This window comes from Sitophilus oryzae, unplaced genomic scaffold (genome assembly GCF_002938485.1).
Source record: "Sitophilus oryzae breed Bouriz unplaced genomic scaffold, Soryzae_2.0 scaffold_1184_pilon_pilon, whole genome shotgun sequence".
NCBI classification, from domain to species: domain Eukaryota; kingdom Metazoa; phylum Arthropoda; class Insecta; order Coleoptera; family Curculionidae; genus Sitophilus; species Sitophilus oryzae.
Window position 1 is genome coordinate 1698866 of NW_022145820.1, and position 17935 is coordinate 1716800.

Genomic DNA, 17935 nt, shown 5'->3' on the forward strand with positions numbered 1-17935 from the left:
GCTCATCTTTTTTAATTTTCAGATAAAAAACAAGATTTGGTATGTTAGTCTATGACATAAATGAGGATTCGATTGACGTATTCAATTGATTTTGGTTACTTCCTGTTTCACCGGAACTGATTACATCTTTTGATTTTTAAATGGCACTCTCGGTATTTTTTTACTTTATTCGATAGAAAATGTCACTCTGAATAAAATGACATATCACATGTCAACTTTTGACATTTTCGTTTTAAAAAAAAATCGTATTTTAAATTTCAATTTAGAGTGTCATTGCTGTTTTTCGTGTTTTGCCCTGGCCGGTTAAAAAATGTCCAAATCGTATTTTTAATCATATCTCTATTTTTTCAAATGGAACGAAGGTGGCTCATTAGCATATTTTGAAAAAGCATTTTTTACGAATAATTTGGTACCATACACTTGGTATTTGGCGTCAAAATTTACAATTTCAAATAAACCATAAGAGAAAATGCCAAAAGTTGCCATATTATATGTCATTCTTCTCAGAGTGTCATTTTCTATCGAATTAAGTAAAAAAATACCGAGAATGCCATTTGAAAATCACAAGTTGTTGTCATTTTCAGTGAAACAGGTAGTGACCAGAAATAATTGAATACGTCAATCAATCCTAATTTATGTCATATAATAACATATCAAATCTTGTTTTTTTTATCTAGAGAAATAAAAAAGTTATAGCGGTGAGCCACTTTTAAGACGCACCCGGTATAATATTAAAACACAAAAATATATGAAACTAAATAAAAAATGTTTCATTCGGAAGCATACTTAATAAACATATATTAATAAGAGTCAATTAAATAGTAGATATACTTACCCGAATAAATAAATATATACTACACTAAATAGGTATTATTGTAATAGTTAACATACTCAGGTGATGAAATAATTTTATTTTCTATAAATTAATTAATTATTATATTATTACCTGTTTTCCTTTTAAGGTAGTCGCCACAGTATCGATTGTTCTCTATAGTCAGATAGTCCTTTTGACAATCGTAACTGCTTTCAACTTCAAAGTCATTGAAGACTAAATTTAAAGTACAATAGCCGGGTGAAAAATAAAATCTAAAAAAATAATAGATTAAATTAATATATTAATAATCTATTAATAATGGTTTTTACAGGAATTATTTATAAATAAAACAGTGATAATTTTATTATAATTTAAATAATCTAAAGGTCTAGTACTTGGGCGAGTAAGAACTATCAATGCCAGTCAATATAAACCCTGTGCCAAAGTCTAGAGTAATGGAAAAATCATAATTTTAAGAAAATAATTTTAGTAGATAATTAAAAGTATAAAGTTGAAATTCAGGCCCTAGCCAGGGTTATAGAGGATTGAATTAAAAGTAAAAATACACTATTGTAGCTCCCATGGATAAATATCCGAATATGACAATAAATAACCTCAAATTATATCCAAATCAAAATTTTAAAAGTAATGGTTGAAATTATTATAATTTTATATTGTCCCAAGTATACAAAGTTTCAGAAAAATCGGAGTATGTAGGTAACAGAAGTAGCTAAAATATTGTTTGCAATTTTTAAAATGCACATAAATATTTCAAAGTTAATCAAACCTTCAAAAATAACCCTGTAATTTTACACGATAGTGCATATTGCAAGTTGTGTCAAAAATCACATACCGACCTAGTCATAACTATTTCTATGATTATTGGCCATCCAAAATGTTACTATGTTATATTTTAAAACATTAGGTAATTAAAACTAGTACAATTTTGTGGTCTTATATTACAAATTCTACATTATCGACCGCTTTTTGATAAATACAGGGTGAGTCTTAAATAAGTGCCAATAGTTTTAAAGGTATATATTTCGCTGGATATTTTGACCACAAAAAAAAACATAATTTCTTCATAATATGACAACATAGGTAGTAGATTAAATTTACAAGAAAGGAAACCAAAATAACAAAATTTAAACAAAAACTTTCCTTTCAAATTTTCAAAGTAAGCTCACTCGGTTATTTTGAACTTATTTGAAGAAGCGGCAAAGAGAAAATTATATATTACTTTTCTTAAGATCTACCAACCCTGAAAATAAGTGCAAATATTTTTAGCAGTGGAATATTTCGACTAGTACTTTCACAAAAAAAACTTTAAAAATTTGGAATTTTTTTAACAAAATTTTTTAATTTTTTTTAATTTTAAGTTAACAACATATCTTGATAATATGACAACATCGATAGTAAACTAAATTTACAAGAAAGAAAACCCAGAATAGATCCAGTGGTTCTCAAAATTCTACCAACATTTTTTTTTATTTTCAAAGTAAAATATGTTATCGGGATCTATCAACCCTGAAAATATTCGCACTTATTTAAGACTAACCCGAAGAATTTTTTTTATTAATTTACAAATATTAAATCTTGTTATTTTGGTATACGTATAAAGAGGATCTACTAGAGTGGCTGCCTGCTTCATAAATAATTACTACATGATCCCATTTCCACCATAAAATAATGTAATTACATTCGATGGCTGATAATCCACCGACACTGCGGCCATGTTCATATCGGTGTCAGCCGATTATCGACATTGACCACAAAGTTCATATCGGTCGATCGCCAGTTTAGACGTCAAAGTAAATCTGTTGTAAAATATGTACGTAGTAAATAATTAAAAACTAGTAATGAAATAATGTTTTTGTAAATAATTAGTGACCATACAGAGTTTTTGCCCCCACAAACTCTTCATAAAGAATATTTAGATATCTAATATAAAATGAAATACAAATGCTTTATGGTAAGGTTATTTTTATTTGTTTCAAGAGGATGTCCAATTTTTCATATTTAAATACAACCTCAATTTTTTGAATTTGAATACATTGAAAATGAAATTCTAAATATATTTTGTATATATAATGTTTAATTCCTGGGTTTTCTCTTTTTTTTTAAGAAATTTTCAATTTGATTAATGAACAGTATGTTTTTTAAATATATATTACGTATAATATACATTATTATTATGTTTTTTAATAAAGGTCGTACTATATAATTTTTTTGACATTTAGTTTTAACATAAAATATGATGAACAATAAATTTAATGTCAATAAATGTTATAAAGTATTTTTTAATTAAATATACAAAAACAATAGCATATTAGAGTTGGCTTGAAAATGAAGAGCGCGGTTTTATATGTAAAATTTTAATAATGAATGTTATCGATCATTATCACCAAGCGGACTTCACTTTCTTTTTTCGATAATATGTGACCATTTTCTTATGCCATTTCCTTAGGCATGTGAATAATTTACTACTTTTAATTTTTTATCATTTTAGCCTGTACGTGATATCACTTCAGTACTGCATTTTTTGTTATCGGATAGCATAGCTTGTTATGATCTAAATAATACATAACAGTCATATTTAGGTATTGAACCTTATACAGAAAATCTATTTATGACGATTCTACTGAAAAATACTTGTGGCGACTATCACTTATACAAAATGTTTTCTAATATGTTCTTTATGAACATCTCGTAAACTACTGAAGCTAGAGAGCTGCTCAAATGGGCAAGGAGTTGCAGTTTTGTGAGGACAAACATATGCGCCTTTCGGAGTTTTGAAGAAGATTATGACTTACTAGATACTTCGAAAAAACAAGTTCGGCTATCTGTTTTCAGATAAAAGTTATATATAATCACATCCTTAATGAGACTGTGTTCTCCGTTTTCTTTCTAAAGCCTGTCTTTTATGACATATGACACAAACATATGTTTTTTTAAATGAAAACCATAGTTGGCCATGAAACTTTTTCAAAAATCCGAAAGGCGCATATTCCAGTTTGATCTCACAAAACTGCAATTTTTTTCTAATTTGACCGATTCTCTAGCTCCATTAGTTTCCGAGATACCCATAGACCACATCGTAGAAAACTCACCCTGTATCGGAAATTTTAAATATATGATGTGCTATGATAATATTGTCTAATATTTATAGTCATTAACAAAGAATAAAAATGTATATATCTAGACTTTTCATAATATCTTAAACATTTACCTACCTGTAACATAAATTTTGGTTTCCAAAATAACTCAGCGGATATCCAGGACTATTAATGTAACCAGACAAAGAATTAAGTACTGTACATTTACTATGTTCATTAGAGCTACTTGTACGAATCGTACACATATTGTATAAAGCATTTCCAAATCTTCGCATCAATATGTTTAGCTGATTTTTATTCCATGTCAAACACTGCTGGTAATTATAGAAATCAGTCAATAAGGTATTAATAGAGGATATTTCGATATAATTCGTTTCTTCCTTGTCCTGAACTTGATTAACCGAAATATTTTCCTCTTCTGGAGCAAAAAAATACACATATCTGTAGATGTCATCTTGATTTTTATCTGAATTTATTCGGTCCACTCGTTCATTAACTAATTTAAGTTGATTTATGTTGGATTGGTCCGGCCAAGATACTCTGTTATATTGATCATTATAGAACCTAAAAATAAGAATCATAAGTAATGTTTATATTAGTACTATACAATCAAGAAGGTGTACGATATACATATTGTTCGACTACACATAATGACGACAGAAAAATAGTTATACAAGCTTAAGGATATAGGGTATTCACCTATACAGGCTATTCACCTCATTCGATACGGGGTATTGTAAGCACACGATTAGATTTTTAAAAGTTGTGAGTGATGCATTCATTGGAGGACTAAAGAGCTACAATTTAAAATTATTATCAAATGGTACAGCGTCCCAAATAAATAAAATATCAAAGTTATATTTTTTAAAGGAACACCCGGTATATATTTTACATTTTTAGTTTCTAAGATTAAAATAAAGGTAAATTTGATTAAGGTTTACCTCACTTTTCGTACTGTTTTTGAAATATTTACGTTTTTGTGAAAATACAGTAACCATTTTAAATTCTTTATTTTTCTAGGGTGCTTCAAATACTAAAAATACTGCATTTTGTATGTGTTAGTTTGGTAATTTTATTTATACGCAGCACTTAAAGCACTATGTACTTGTTTTCAAATTTGAAATACGTACCTAAATTTTTTAGCGACTTTCTCAGAAATCGGCGCTTCTTCAGGCGTATATCTTTTAGGACATTCATCCTGCGCTATTTCCAAAACAAACCCAGTCATCTCACCGGTAACCGTTTCCGTATTAAAGAACCGGATAAACTTCTTCTTTTCCTCTCGAAAATTAGCGATCAGCTTCACCTCCCTGTTACAGCCGCATATAAACTTTCCATCGATTTCAATATAGCCGTCCGAGCAGGAGTTTTGTGTCGGTCGTCCTAATGAGAAGAAATGGACGTCGATCCTCAGCCTGCAAACGTTGTTGTTGACTTTTTCGATTACGTAGATGCAATCGTGCGGCTTACTGATCGAATAAGGAAAACCGGGACTTAGCAGGAATATTTTCTTGGCGGAAAATACGTTGTTTTCGCAACAGGTTTCGGGCGGCGGGGGCAGATAGGTTGGTTGTGGAAAGGTTACAGCGTTTCTTGGGTTTTCTTCCACTGATTCTGTCGTGGGATCGATGTCAGACCTATCAAATAGATATTTAAACTTACTGATAGTTTCACACACGGAAAAATGCTATGTTTAGCTTGACAAAAACCGAAATCACAAATATTTTTTTTCGTATGTTCATCTACTCACTGTCGTTCTTAGAAAATCTGTGGAACTAATTTTAAATGTTATAATTTTTTCCGAGTAACTATAATAGTACAAGCGCTACGGAAATTTGATGGAGTCCGCACTTTCTGGTAAGAGCGTTAGGCTTGCACCTTCGTGGAGCGAAAAAGAGTGTTATTTACACCCAGCACAACCATTTGAAAATTAATTATCATTATGGACAATATAGCTACTGACATGTAGTACAATTAAATAATCATCAGTATAATAAATTTTAACTGTTTTGAATGTCGATAAAATATATTTTAAACACACTATTCTGGGTTTATTATTTTTTATAATTTTGTTTTCGTAATGAGTTATAGTAATGAGTTCCACGGAGTTCCGCTTTTAATTTATTAAAATTAAAATCTCTAATGTATGTTGATACAGGTATAAAAAAATTACCCAATTATTAATCCAAACGGGAACCAACTGATCCAAATGGGAACCAACTGAAAGCGGAACTGAAGAATCTGGAAGATTCCATCCGTAACTTGGAATAGGTGTCCTCCAACGGTCTATGACTCGAAACCGTTCCTCAGAGTTCACGACCGAGAAAAATCAAAGGTTTTCCTTGATTTAAGTAAAAACAATCTTCGGATTGTCACGGGGTTTCTAACAGGACACTGTCTCCTCAACGAACACCTCAGTAGGCTGAAGCTGAGAAACAACGGCGATTACAGATTCTGTGGGGAAAATGGGGAAACACCAGAACACCTTATCACTGAGTGCGCCAAGATGACATGCCATGAACTTTGGTACGGCTGATGTCGAGGATGGAGAGCTGGCCTCTGTGGAGCCGTGTCAGATACTGCCTTTTCTTAAAGCCCTGAGACTGTATGATGAGTTCTAACTCGTTATAACTCAAGAAAGGGGAACGCACAATAGATCTGTAAGGTCGCGGTGATTAACTCCCCTCCTAAACATTCTACATTCTACATAAAAAAAATAGCTTTCCCAAATCTGCCCTTCCTTTGAAATAGCCCTTTAATAGCAGGTATACGAATACTGTAATATCAAGAAATATTTTTTTCAGTTTGAAGAAGACATATATTCTAAATTATGAATTTCTAAGTTTTTTTTCATATATTATTAACAGTAGAAAAAAATTAAAATGGCTGTGCTGGGTGTAAATGACACTCTTTTGCGCTTCACGAAAAGTGCGAACTGCATCAATTTTGGGTAACGCTTGCACTACTCTAGTTGAATGGAAAATTTTATAATATTTAAAATTAATCCTAGAAACGTAATAAGAAAAACAATGTGTGGATAAACATCAATAATCTGGATTTTTGTCAAGCTATACGTAGCATTTTGCAGTGTGCAAGTTGTTCAAAATTGTTAATTTAAATATTAAGAAAACTGTGATATAAAACATAATAAGTTAACAGAAAAAATAAATTTGGTCACTAATTTATATAGGGTGAGTCTTATATATATAAATAAATTCGAATATTTTTAGTCTGCGAGTTTTTTTTTTCGCAAAAAGATCTTAAAAATCGTGCATTTTCTTTTAATTTTTCCTGTATAGTTTCGAAAACTTTTTAGAACTGTCTGTTCTAAGTGCAAATTCTCACGTTATAATTTCTTAATCTCTGATATTACTACGGTTACGGCACTAAGAGGGATGGAAATACGGAAACAATCAATATTTCAAATATTTTTTAACTTTTAAGTTAATTAATATTTAATTTCTAGTAACCAAAGAAACCATGACCTTGGTTATGCCTTTGTAAAATTATTATCTGAACTTTTGGAAAGTTTAAATATTTACAGATTACGTGTTAAGTAAAGACAATTTACACAGGAAGGTGACATTATATTTAGTTTAATAGTTTATCTTGCAAAGTGGGCAGAAAAAATCATCGGGGATTAATTGATTATGTTATTTACTTACTTATTATACAGCCACTTGTTAAAAAAACTATTTATTTACCTTAAATTTAAGTAATAACGTTTGATTCTTAAAAAATACGAATTTAATAAATCGATTTTACTAAAAATTTATCAATAAAATGTAAATTGAAAGAATTATAGTAACTAAAAATTTTCTAGTAACAGTAAACTAAAATTACTGGATTTTAACTACTTAGTCTATTACTTTCCTATTGATCGCAACATGGTAAACTACAGAACTAGCTTACCTACATTATTTTTCAACTGAAAAAATATAATGTTGAAGCCCAATATACTGTATCCATGAATCAGTTGCTGATATTTAAATATGCAATATTTTAAAAAAGAATTGCTGTTTTGTTTTTTAATAAACATTCAATATATTATGACTCCATAATTAATAGAGACTTAATGCAATACAGATATTAAAAAATATTATGTTTGCAGATACTTCTTTATAATCAGCAATTCAGATTTAAATCTTTTAATATTAAATGGTTTTTGAAATATTCTCACTGATGAGCCGACAACATATGCTAAAGGAAATAAAAAAAAACTGTTTCCACAAAGAAGTTGTAGTTGGCAACTTAAAATGTTCATGTTTTTTAAAAAGAAGTCTGGAACACCCTGTGGAGTACATTAACAAAGGAAGGAATTTAAAATATTTTATCATCTAGGTGTATCTGTTCTCGATAATTTGTTTTTTGGTCCATCTGAATAGCTTTATTTTTTTTTATATATCCGCTTTTGAAGAAAAAACTGAAATTTTTTCGTATTTTTTACATTAAAATCATGCGTTTGGTTTTAGTCAACAGACCTATAAAATAGTGTTTATGGTTTGCATTATGCCGCTGTCTTTGAAAAGTATTATTGTCTGTTGGGCAATTACTCTAGTAGATATTGTTTTAAGTCCAAAAGTTGATCTCTACCATGATCAATTAAAGAAGCAATGGCCGATACTTCACAACTTAAAACCATCTTTACTAGAGTAAACGTCAATAAGCAATAATAATATGACTTTTCAATGACAGTAATATTACAAAAACAATAAACACTATTTTATAAGTGTGTTGATGAGGACCCAAAATCAATGGCAAAATTGCTGTAAATCGTTACTGTCTTATTACAATGCGAATATCTCCAACAAAAATAAAGCTTTTAAGACGAATTAAAAAACAAACTATCGAGAAAAGATGTACCTAGATGATAAAATGATTTTCAAATTCCTTGCTTTGTTAACATATACCACAGGGCGTTTTAAACTTTCACCAAACATTTTGTTTTTCCTCGTATTATTGACAGATGTGAACTTTAATTTTCAATTTAGGAAGAGATTCTAAAAAGTCAAATAATATATCTACAAATTGATTAAAAAATTATCAAAATCGGCCCAACTAGAACAAAATATATCAAACTTTACAATACATTAAAATTTTAAGGTGCCCGTTTTTCGTGCCGGTGAGTGTATAACAAAATTATGAATATCAAAATATTTGGTACAGTTTCTGTGACATTACAATGTGACTATTTTGAGAAATATTCAATGTTCCCAAAATGAGGAGAAACTGAAAACAAAAATATTTATAATAAACATATATCTACCCTTATACCAATTTGAAAAGTCTTTGCGTAAAAACTTTGAAAACTTACCTATCCCGCTTCTCTGTTTCAGTGACATTTTCAGCGCACGAGTCGATCCTCTTAATTAGCAACTTAAACCCTTTATTTCCAGGCTGTTTATCCGATATAAACTTGAGCCTCAAAGCGTTCTCTTCGGCAATATACGACTTGGATCCATTCCGCGCGCCGCACAGCGCAGCCTGGTGTCCTATTTCCAACCTTTCCTCCGTACAACCCTTACTGTCTTTAAGGTCGAAGTCCAGAAACCTGATCGCGAAGTTGGCGGTGCAATTGTTGCCTTTTAACAGGTAAAAACATTCGGAATCTGGCGGATATGGATCAGGGTAGTTATCGCTGGATATTTCGAATTCTTCTTCGAGAAAAATCTTTCCGCACGACGAGGTTTTTTCTTGGATACAGTTAATTTGGCAGAATACAGAGAAAAGAAGTAATACAAGGAACGTGTGTTCTGTCATGTTTGATCGAAACGAAACTGAGAACGAAATCTTGCGGACATCTCCGGTAAATATTGAACGAGACAAGGAAAAACGGCGAGCCCGGCCCGAAATCCGCATCCACGGGAAGTAAATATTTGATGACCGCTACAGATACGCCTTAAGAAATCGAGCAGCGTGACGTGATATGGCCTCAGGTTTAATTAAACGTCCATTCGGTACTGAAAACCGCGACTGTTTGTGTTTGGTGAAATACGTTCGGAGAAGGATGACATTGAGGACGCGGATAAACAAAACTGTCCGACCGTTGAAATTTGACTCTTTTACATGATGATTTAAAATAATTAAAATTTAAATCCTGAAGTAGTTAATACAATCAGATGCAAAATAAAATGCAACGGAGAAATTTTTCGACAAATTTAAAGTGTTATTTTTTTGTATTTTTAGCCCTATTCTCATGATTTTTGAAACCAAACTAGCTAACTCTATATCTATGCAGGGTGTCCCAGAAATAAGTGTGTAATAAAGTATTTTAACCGGTAGTATAGTTCAACCCCAGAAACACGCCTATGGTTTTTTTTTCGCGAAAAAAAAACTTGAAGATTCGTAATTTTTTGAAAAAATTTTTGGATTTTTTTTAGTTTTTAGATAAAAACCGTAATTTCTTAATCATATGGCAACATAGATATTAGATTAAATTTACAAGAAAGAAAATCCAGAAAAGATCCAGTGGTTCTCAAAATTTTAGCAAAAAATCATTTTTTTTGGAACTTTTCAAAATAAAATAACTCTGTTGTTTTGGACTTATTTGACAAACGATAAAGAGAAAATATGTTTCTTTTATCGAGATCTACAACCCCTTAAAATACTTGGACTTATTTCTGGGACACCCTGTATATCAACTTTAATTCTTACATTCAGAGAAAAAACGTTGTAAAATAAAAAAAAAATGCTAATGAATCAAATGGTGATAAATAGAGATGCAAGACAGGCAACGGAGGTAGTTGTAGGTGGGACAAGAATAGCAAGAGTCTCAAAGTTTAGATATTTGGGCAGTTGGATTAGTGAAGACCTAAACCCAGACATTGAGATCAGAGCTCGAATTGAGATGGTTAGATCAAACTTCCTAAAATTGCGGAACCTAGTGTGCGATAAACGTCTCAACATCCATATAAAAGACAACTTCGTCAAGTGCTACGTACTTTCCACACTTCTCTACGGGGTTGAGTCGTGGACACTCAAAGTAAGCGCAATGAATAAGTTGGAAGCATTTGAGATGTGGGTATATCGCAGAATGCTGAGAATACCATGGACTGACCGTATCTCGAATGAACGAGTTCTAAACCAAATGAACAAGAACCGAGAACTCCTCGACATAATAAAAAAGAGGAAAGCAGCCTATTTGGGCCATATCATGAGACATAGCAAGTATGAATTCCTTCAGCTCATCATCGAGGATAAAATTGAGGGAAAGCGCGGACCCGGACGACGGCAATGCTCCTGGCTGAAGAACATCAGAGATTGGACAGGCCTGGACTCACATACTTTGCTGAGAAGAGCGAAAAATAGAGAGGAATTTGCCATGGTTGTTGCCGATCTTCACTGAATGTAGAAGGCACTTTAAGAAGAAGAAGAATGAATCAAATAAAATCAAACATATTTTGGCCTCATTAATGATAATTAAATTAATAAAACAAACCAAACCAAACTATTCATTTTATTCATATACTGCAAGCATATACATATAAAACATACATGATCACAGTCATTGTTAGTGGTATATTAGATTTAGAATAAAAATGCTGCCTATAGGTTTTAAAGAAATATTTATTTTTTTATTAGTGTTTTCCTTTTGTTTTTCAAATACATTCCTTTTATTTCAAGCCTTTCTCTTTACATATTGAAGTGCAATGCTTAATGATTTATATTAATATGTCACTTTGTTTAAAGCTTGAGTCGACTTTAATCGAATAGGATCAGTACTAATAATTTAAATGAAATGAATATAACATTTATCAGGAAAATAACTTCATTTCAGAATTAATCTTTTGGCGATAAGTAGGTAAATACAACTGTATTTAATGTCTTCCAAAATAAAAATATTAAATACAAGGGTTTCCCGGTAAATTTTATCTAGTGACGAATGGTTTTTGTAATATTCTGGAAATGATCTACCTTTATTAGATCCCTTCTTTATTAGATTCTAAAAAAAGAGAGCAACGTTTAGTTGCTCTAAAAAGAGAGCAACATTAATGTACATTCTCTAATGTACATCAAGATATTTTTTTACCTTTTATATTAGTACGAGCTGTAGTAAGTTGTCTAGCCGCTTTTTTAACAATTTTGCTAGCTTGACTTCGTATTCCTCTATATCTGAATTCCCATCATCTAGCAAAATATTACTTTGCAAATTTGAATTGCTGAATTCGTCCTGCGTTAAATTCAAAATCACAACGCCCCCGGCGGACGTCTTATTGGAATAAATAACCAAGCTACACTTTTCAAAAATAATAGGGCAATTCCATTTTTTTGAACGTGGTTCTTTTAACTGATGACTGATATTGGAATCGTCAGTAGCTCATTAATAGAAAATTGACTTCGGCACGCATCGGTCTTAAAGACTCTAAAAGCGTTCTAAAAAGTACACCCCAACCAAAAAGTGTTAAGCGGAATGTAATTTGAAATAACATAAGATCACACACGTGGAGAAGTTGTCAATATTTGCCAGAAAACCTAAAAAACACATTGTATTCTTAATATCAAAAATTCATAACAGCACAATGGAACCGTATATAGTTAATGGCGTATAAAGGGATCGGGGTTACAAAAAGGATCAAGTCACATTTTCAGATGGCATTTACTTCCTTAAAAGCAAAAATACAAACCAGAGATAAGAACACAAAGAAATCAGATACTCGTATACAGATACAACCCTAAACAACTTGGTATTCCTTAAATCTCTTTAAAAATTACGTCAAGATATGAATAAATATACATTACTTTATTTAAATAAATAAATTTGAAAATCTTATTAAATTATTACTTTAAAGTTATCCCTATAGTTATTTTTTGCAATCCAATCGAATCATCAAGATGATAATTGTCCATTATGGATAAATCATAAAGCAAATATTTCATCTGTTGGTAACATTTTAGCCCTCACTGTATATTCTTAAAGCAATCACTCGATATGTCTAGCATGTGCAAGTTTTTTTGTTGTCCGAGACGGCTGTATGGAAATGTTGTTACGTAAAGCCGATGTTCTACATTTTTTACGCATTAGCAAGTTCTATGAATGAAGGCCAAATTTAGTTGAATAATTACACGTGCTGGAGGAAACAAAAAAGATTTTAATGGATATCCGCTACAGAAAGTAATGTTGTGTAAAATGTTTTAATTAAAGGGACCAAAACACCTAAAATGAATTAACGGTATTTTAAAGCTATAAAAATAGCTTATTTGGTTAATTTTTAGCAAACAAAAATTGAAGAAATAATGGATAATCTGTAGTATTTATAATGGACAGACACTGTGTTATAATAACAGCGCTACAGTGAACATGTGAACATTAAAGTGACACTTTATTACGAGCTTACTAAATCTATAGGGCCCGGCTAGAGTTCGTCAGGCATATTGTAGCTACTAGAATAAAGAACTTGGGAATTTTGTTTAAGTGCAAACCTAAAGTATGTACCAGGATGTATTTCAGGAAAATATGTTAACTTCCACAGGGCGGCTCAATAAAAGTGCGAGTGTATCTGGGTGATTTTTTTAAATGGAACAACCTGTGTATCATTGTATTTTTGGCTTCCTCTCTGATCACTTTATATAGTCCTAAGATATTATTAAATTCGTTTTTATAATTTCAGAGATATAAATAAATAAAAGAAAAAATGCATTTTCAGCCTTAAAAAATATTAAAAATATAAGAGTCCTGAAATCAAAACTATGCTAGGTACTTATTTTAGTTGGTCTGTACTTACTTTATTATAAATATCGTAATTTTAAATCAAACAGTATTCAAAGTTCCATACCAAACTTCCTAAACTATAAAATAAGTTTGTTAAACTCGTTTTTTTTTTAAATAAAACACCCAATATATTATTGTTTTTGTTAGGTGGAGAATTAACAATTTTTGTATTTAAAGTATTTTAAAATTTTTAACGGTTTCGCAGATATTCGCGGTAAAGTTATAATCGTAGTAAAGGTGAAATATGATTTCTATTCTTACATCTTCTTTATTCTATAGCACAGTGTTTATTATTTTGATATAATCTTTACTGCTTTTATTTAAATAAGTTGTTAATATAAGTAAAGAACCCATTAAGACAATTTATACAAGGCCGACCTCCAGAAAACAGAAAAAGCTGTATTACAAATTGTTTGCTTTAGATTGATATATTTCAAAATATGCTGAAAATGATTAAGCACGTTTTAAAAATATATTTCTTATTCTATAGGGTGAGTCAAACTTATCTTCACATTGAATTTGTGTTTTTGTATGTTAATATTATTTTATATTTCTTGCTCTCTTGCAGATTCACTAGAAAATGTTTACTCTAAAAATATCATAATGTCCAAAAAATACAGACGGTCTTTTTAAAATATACCTTTTTGGATTAAATTTGCTTAATCTAAAGATTCCTCGAAATTCTAAAATTTGAATAATACTATTAAGGGGAATTATTTTGATTGCATGTATTAGTATTTGTATAAATATTTCTTGTAAAATTAATAAACTGGGGTACTTGGCATATACAACTATTTTATTTATTTTATAATACCGAGTGCGTCTCAAAAGTGGCTCTCAGTGGTTAAACTTTTGTTTAATTTTTTAAATATTTTCCATAAATTTGTCAACATTATATAAATTTTTGGTATAGAAAATGTTTGCTAAAACACAAAGTTGGAATGCCTAATAGTTGGAACAATCTAGTATCACTTATAATAGATCTTACTTAGGTCTCGATAAAAGAAACATATTTTCTCTTTACCGTTTTTCAAATCCATTTCAGTCCAAAATAACCGAGTTATTTTACTTTCAAAATTTAAAAAAAAAACATTTATTTTTAGAACCACTGGATCTTTTCGGGGTTTTCATTCTTGTAAAGTTAATCTACTACCTATGTTGCCATATTTTCAAGTAATTATGGATATAAAATTTCCAAATTTAAAAAAAAATACAAATTCTCAATTTTTTTTTCGCGAAAAAAAACTCATAATCGGGTTTCTGGGGTCGAAATATACCACTCCTAAAAATATTTGCACTTATTTAAGACTCACCCTCTATATTATTAATTTTAGAGATAATACTAAGATATAAAATTTTATAAAGAATCATCAAGAATTTACGGTTTTACGATTTCCAAGGAATTTTAAACACTAGCAAATTTATTCTGAAAATGTATCAAAAATCAAAATTTATAGATTATTATATTGTTGAGTTTAGTGTGAAAATAAGCATCAACCTGTTTTTTTACTAAAATATTTTTGAAATATGTGCTATCCATGGGCCGGTATTTTGTACAAAATCTAGTTGAAATTTTTGACATATTTCATCTGTACATATAGTACAAACTATTTTACAAACAAGAACAAAATTTAAAACACATTTTTCTATATCATTTTCCATCCATTACCAGGGACTTTTCGGATTAGATTTATCGATAAAATGAAAATATTTGCTTTGGCGTGAGTAATGGATTGGTTTATTTTATCGGATTCGTTTAATTCTAAACTTGTTTCGTTCAATAGAACTCTAGATTTGATTTTATCTACACCCTGTCAATCTATATCGAAAAACATTTTTGTAGAATCTCACTGTAAAAAGCTGAAGCAATTTTTATAGTGCTATTTTAATTTCGGATAATGGAGAATTGCTGTCATGGACCCATATAAAAATCAGTTTTATTTATGTGATACCGACTCTATCGTTCGTTTTTCCGAAGATATTGACTGGAAGTATAAATGCCTCTACCTAGATATACAGGGTGGCCTCAGTACTATCGTCGGCGTCCATGTTGTCGGTGTTAATCGTTTGTTAATATCCGTCGCCACTAGAAGTCCGGGATATTTTTTTTCCATAACAAAGGGCCGTCCTTCGCCGGAAACACTGCGACCTGTGAGACCTATTGTGTTTGTCCCCTTTCTATATCTGCACCCATTCTCCTATCCCTGTGCCCTGCACTAGCTTATGCAGGTCCTTGATAGGATGAGAGCATAGTTCCTCCAGTTCTAGCCTAGCTTTCCCAAATAAAAAGTGTCGATTGCGATCTAGAGCCTCGCAATGACATATTATCTGCTCCGCTGTTTCAGGATCTTTATCGCAGAGTCTGCAGCAAAGACTTCCTTGATACAGGTTGAGCTTGTTCAGGTGTCTGTGCCCCTGTCTGTTTCTCCAATGGACATTCTGCTTTTCCCTGATCCAGAGTTTAAGTGCACTACGGGCCATACATTTGGGTATTCCCAGTACTGGCTCTGGACCAAGATAGAATGCCGATGATCCCTGTCTAGCTAGCTCATCGGCTTTTTCATTGCCTTGGATTCCGCTGTGGCCCGGCAACGAAATTGTAGGCTTAAAAAACGAGATAAAATTTTGAAAAAAAATGCTCTGCCATAAATTTTGACCCTAAACTCCGCATTGACCCTAAATCAAATGGTGATTTAGGGTCAATGCGGGGTGATGAAAAATTATTTGGAAATGCGGAAAGGGTAGTTTTTGCAAAGGTAGGGTTTTCTTTGTGAATAACTTTTTTGAGGTTATATTTTTTGCAACGTGGGTTCATTTTTTGAAAACTACATACTTTTTCCTACAAAAAAATACTCTTGTGGCACATCGCCCAGAGTGATGGTTTTCGAGAAAATTGAAGGCAAAGGGTTTGCTGTGATGGGTTGCTAACTCAACATAAACTTATGAAAGTTATGGCGGTTCAAAAGTAACCAAGTAGTTATTAAATAATTAATTGGAAAATCAAAAGTTCATGATTTTTAAAACATCTTATGGGACTGGGTCCTTTCGAACTGGATGGCATGTATCCATTAGCAGTTTACCATTAGCTGAAGAAGAACGTTTCTTGGATTGGGGGTTAAAAATAAATTATTAAATAACATTATTATCACCAAAAGAATATATTAAAAGCAAATTATAACGAGAAAACTTTCCTGGACTGGGTCCTTTCGAACTGGATGGCATGTGTCCATCAGCAGATTACCATTAGCTGAAGAAGTACGTTTCATGGATTGGAGGTTAAAAATTAATAATTAAATAACATTATTATCACCAAAAGAATATATTAAAAGCAAATTATAACGAGAAAACTTTCCTGGACTGGGTCCTTTCGAACTGGATGGCATGTATCCATCAGCAGTTTACCATTAGCTGAAGAAGTACGTTTCTTGAATTGGGGGTTAAAAATTAATAATTAAATAACATTATCATCACCAAAAGAATATATTAAAAGCAAATTATAACGAGAAAACTTTCCTGAACTGGGTCCTTTCAAACTGGATGGCATGTGTCCATCAGCAGTTTACCATTAGCTGAAGAAGTACGTTTCTTGGATTGGGGGTTAAAAATTAATTATTAAATAACATTATTATCAACAAAAGAATATATTAAAAACAAATTATAAGGAGAAAACTTTCCTGGACTGGGTCCTTTCGAACTGGATGGCATGTGTCCATCAGCAGTTTACCATTAGCTGAAGAAGTACGTTTCTTGGATTGGGGGTTAAAAATTAATTATTAAATAACATTATTATCACCAAAAGAACATATTAAAAGCAAATTATAACGAGAAAATTGTCCTGGACTGGGTCCTTTCGAACTGGATGGCATGTGTCCATCAGCAGTTTACCATTAGCTGAAGAAGTACGTTTCATGGATTGGAGGTTAAAAATTAATAATTAAATAACATTATTATCACCAAAAGAATATATTAAAAGCAAATTATAACGAGAAAACTTTCCTGGACTGGGTCCTTTCGAACTGGATGGCATGTATCCATCAGCAGTTTACCATTAGCTGAAGAAGTACGTTTCTTGAATTGGTGGTTAAAAATTAATAATTAAATAACGTTATCATCACCAAAAGAATATATTATAAGCAAATTATAACGAGAAAACTTTCCTGGACTGGGTCCTTTCGAACTGGATGGCATGTATCCATCAGCAGTTTACCATTAGCTGATGAAGTACGTTTCTTGAATTGGGGGTTAAAAATTAATAATTAAATAACATTATCATCACCAAAAGAATATATTAAAAGC

The 17935-nt window shown here is 31.2% G+C and overlaps 1 protein-coding gene across 1 annotated transcript in view; it reads right to left on the bottom strand.

The window, feature by feature from the left end:
* The window catches only part of LOC115891521, a 29780-nt gene extending 19900 nt beyond the window's left edge, over window positions 1–9880 (bottom strand). Inside the window, exons 1-4 of the mRNA XM_030912000.1 lie at window positions 9245–9880; window positions 5061–5567; window positions 4048–4494; window positions 947–1086 (exon numbers count right to left, since the gene is read on the bottom strand). Coding sequence (XP_030767860.1) covers window positions 947–1086; window positions 4048–4494; window positions 5061–5567; window positions 9245–9789 — 1639 coding nt within the window. The 5' untranslated portion in view covers window positions 9790–9880. The remainder of the gene's footprint in view (window positions 1–946; window positions 1087–4047; window positions 4495–5060; window positions 5568–9244) is intronic.
* Window positions 9881–17935: the final 8055 nt, after the last annotated feature.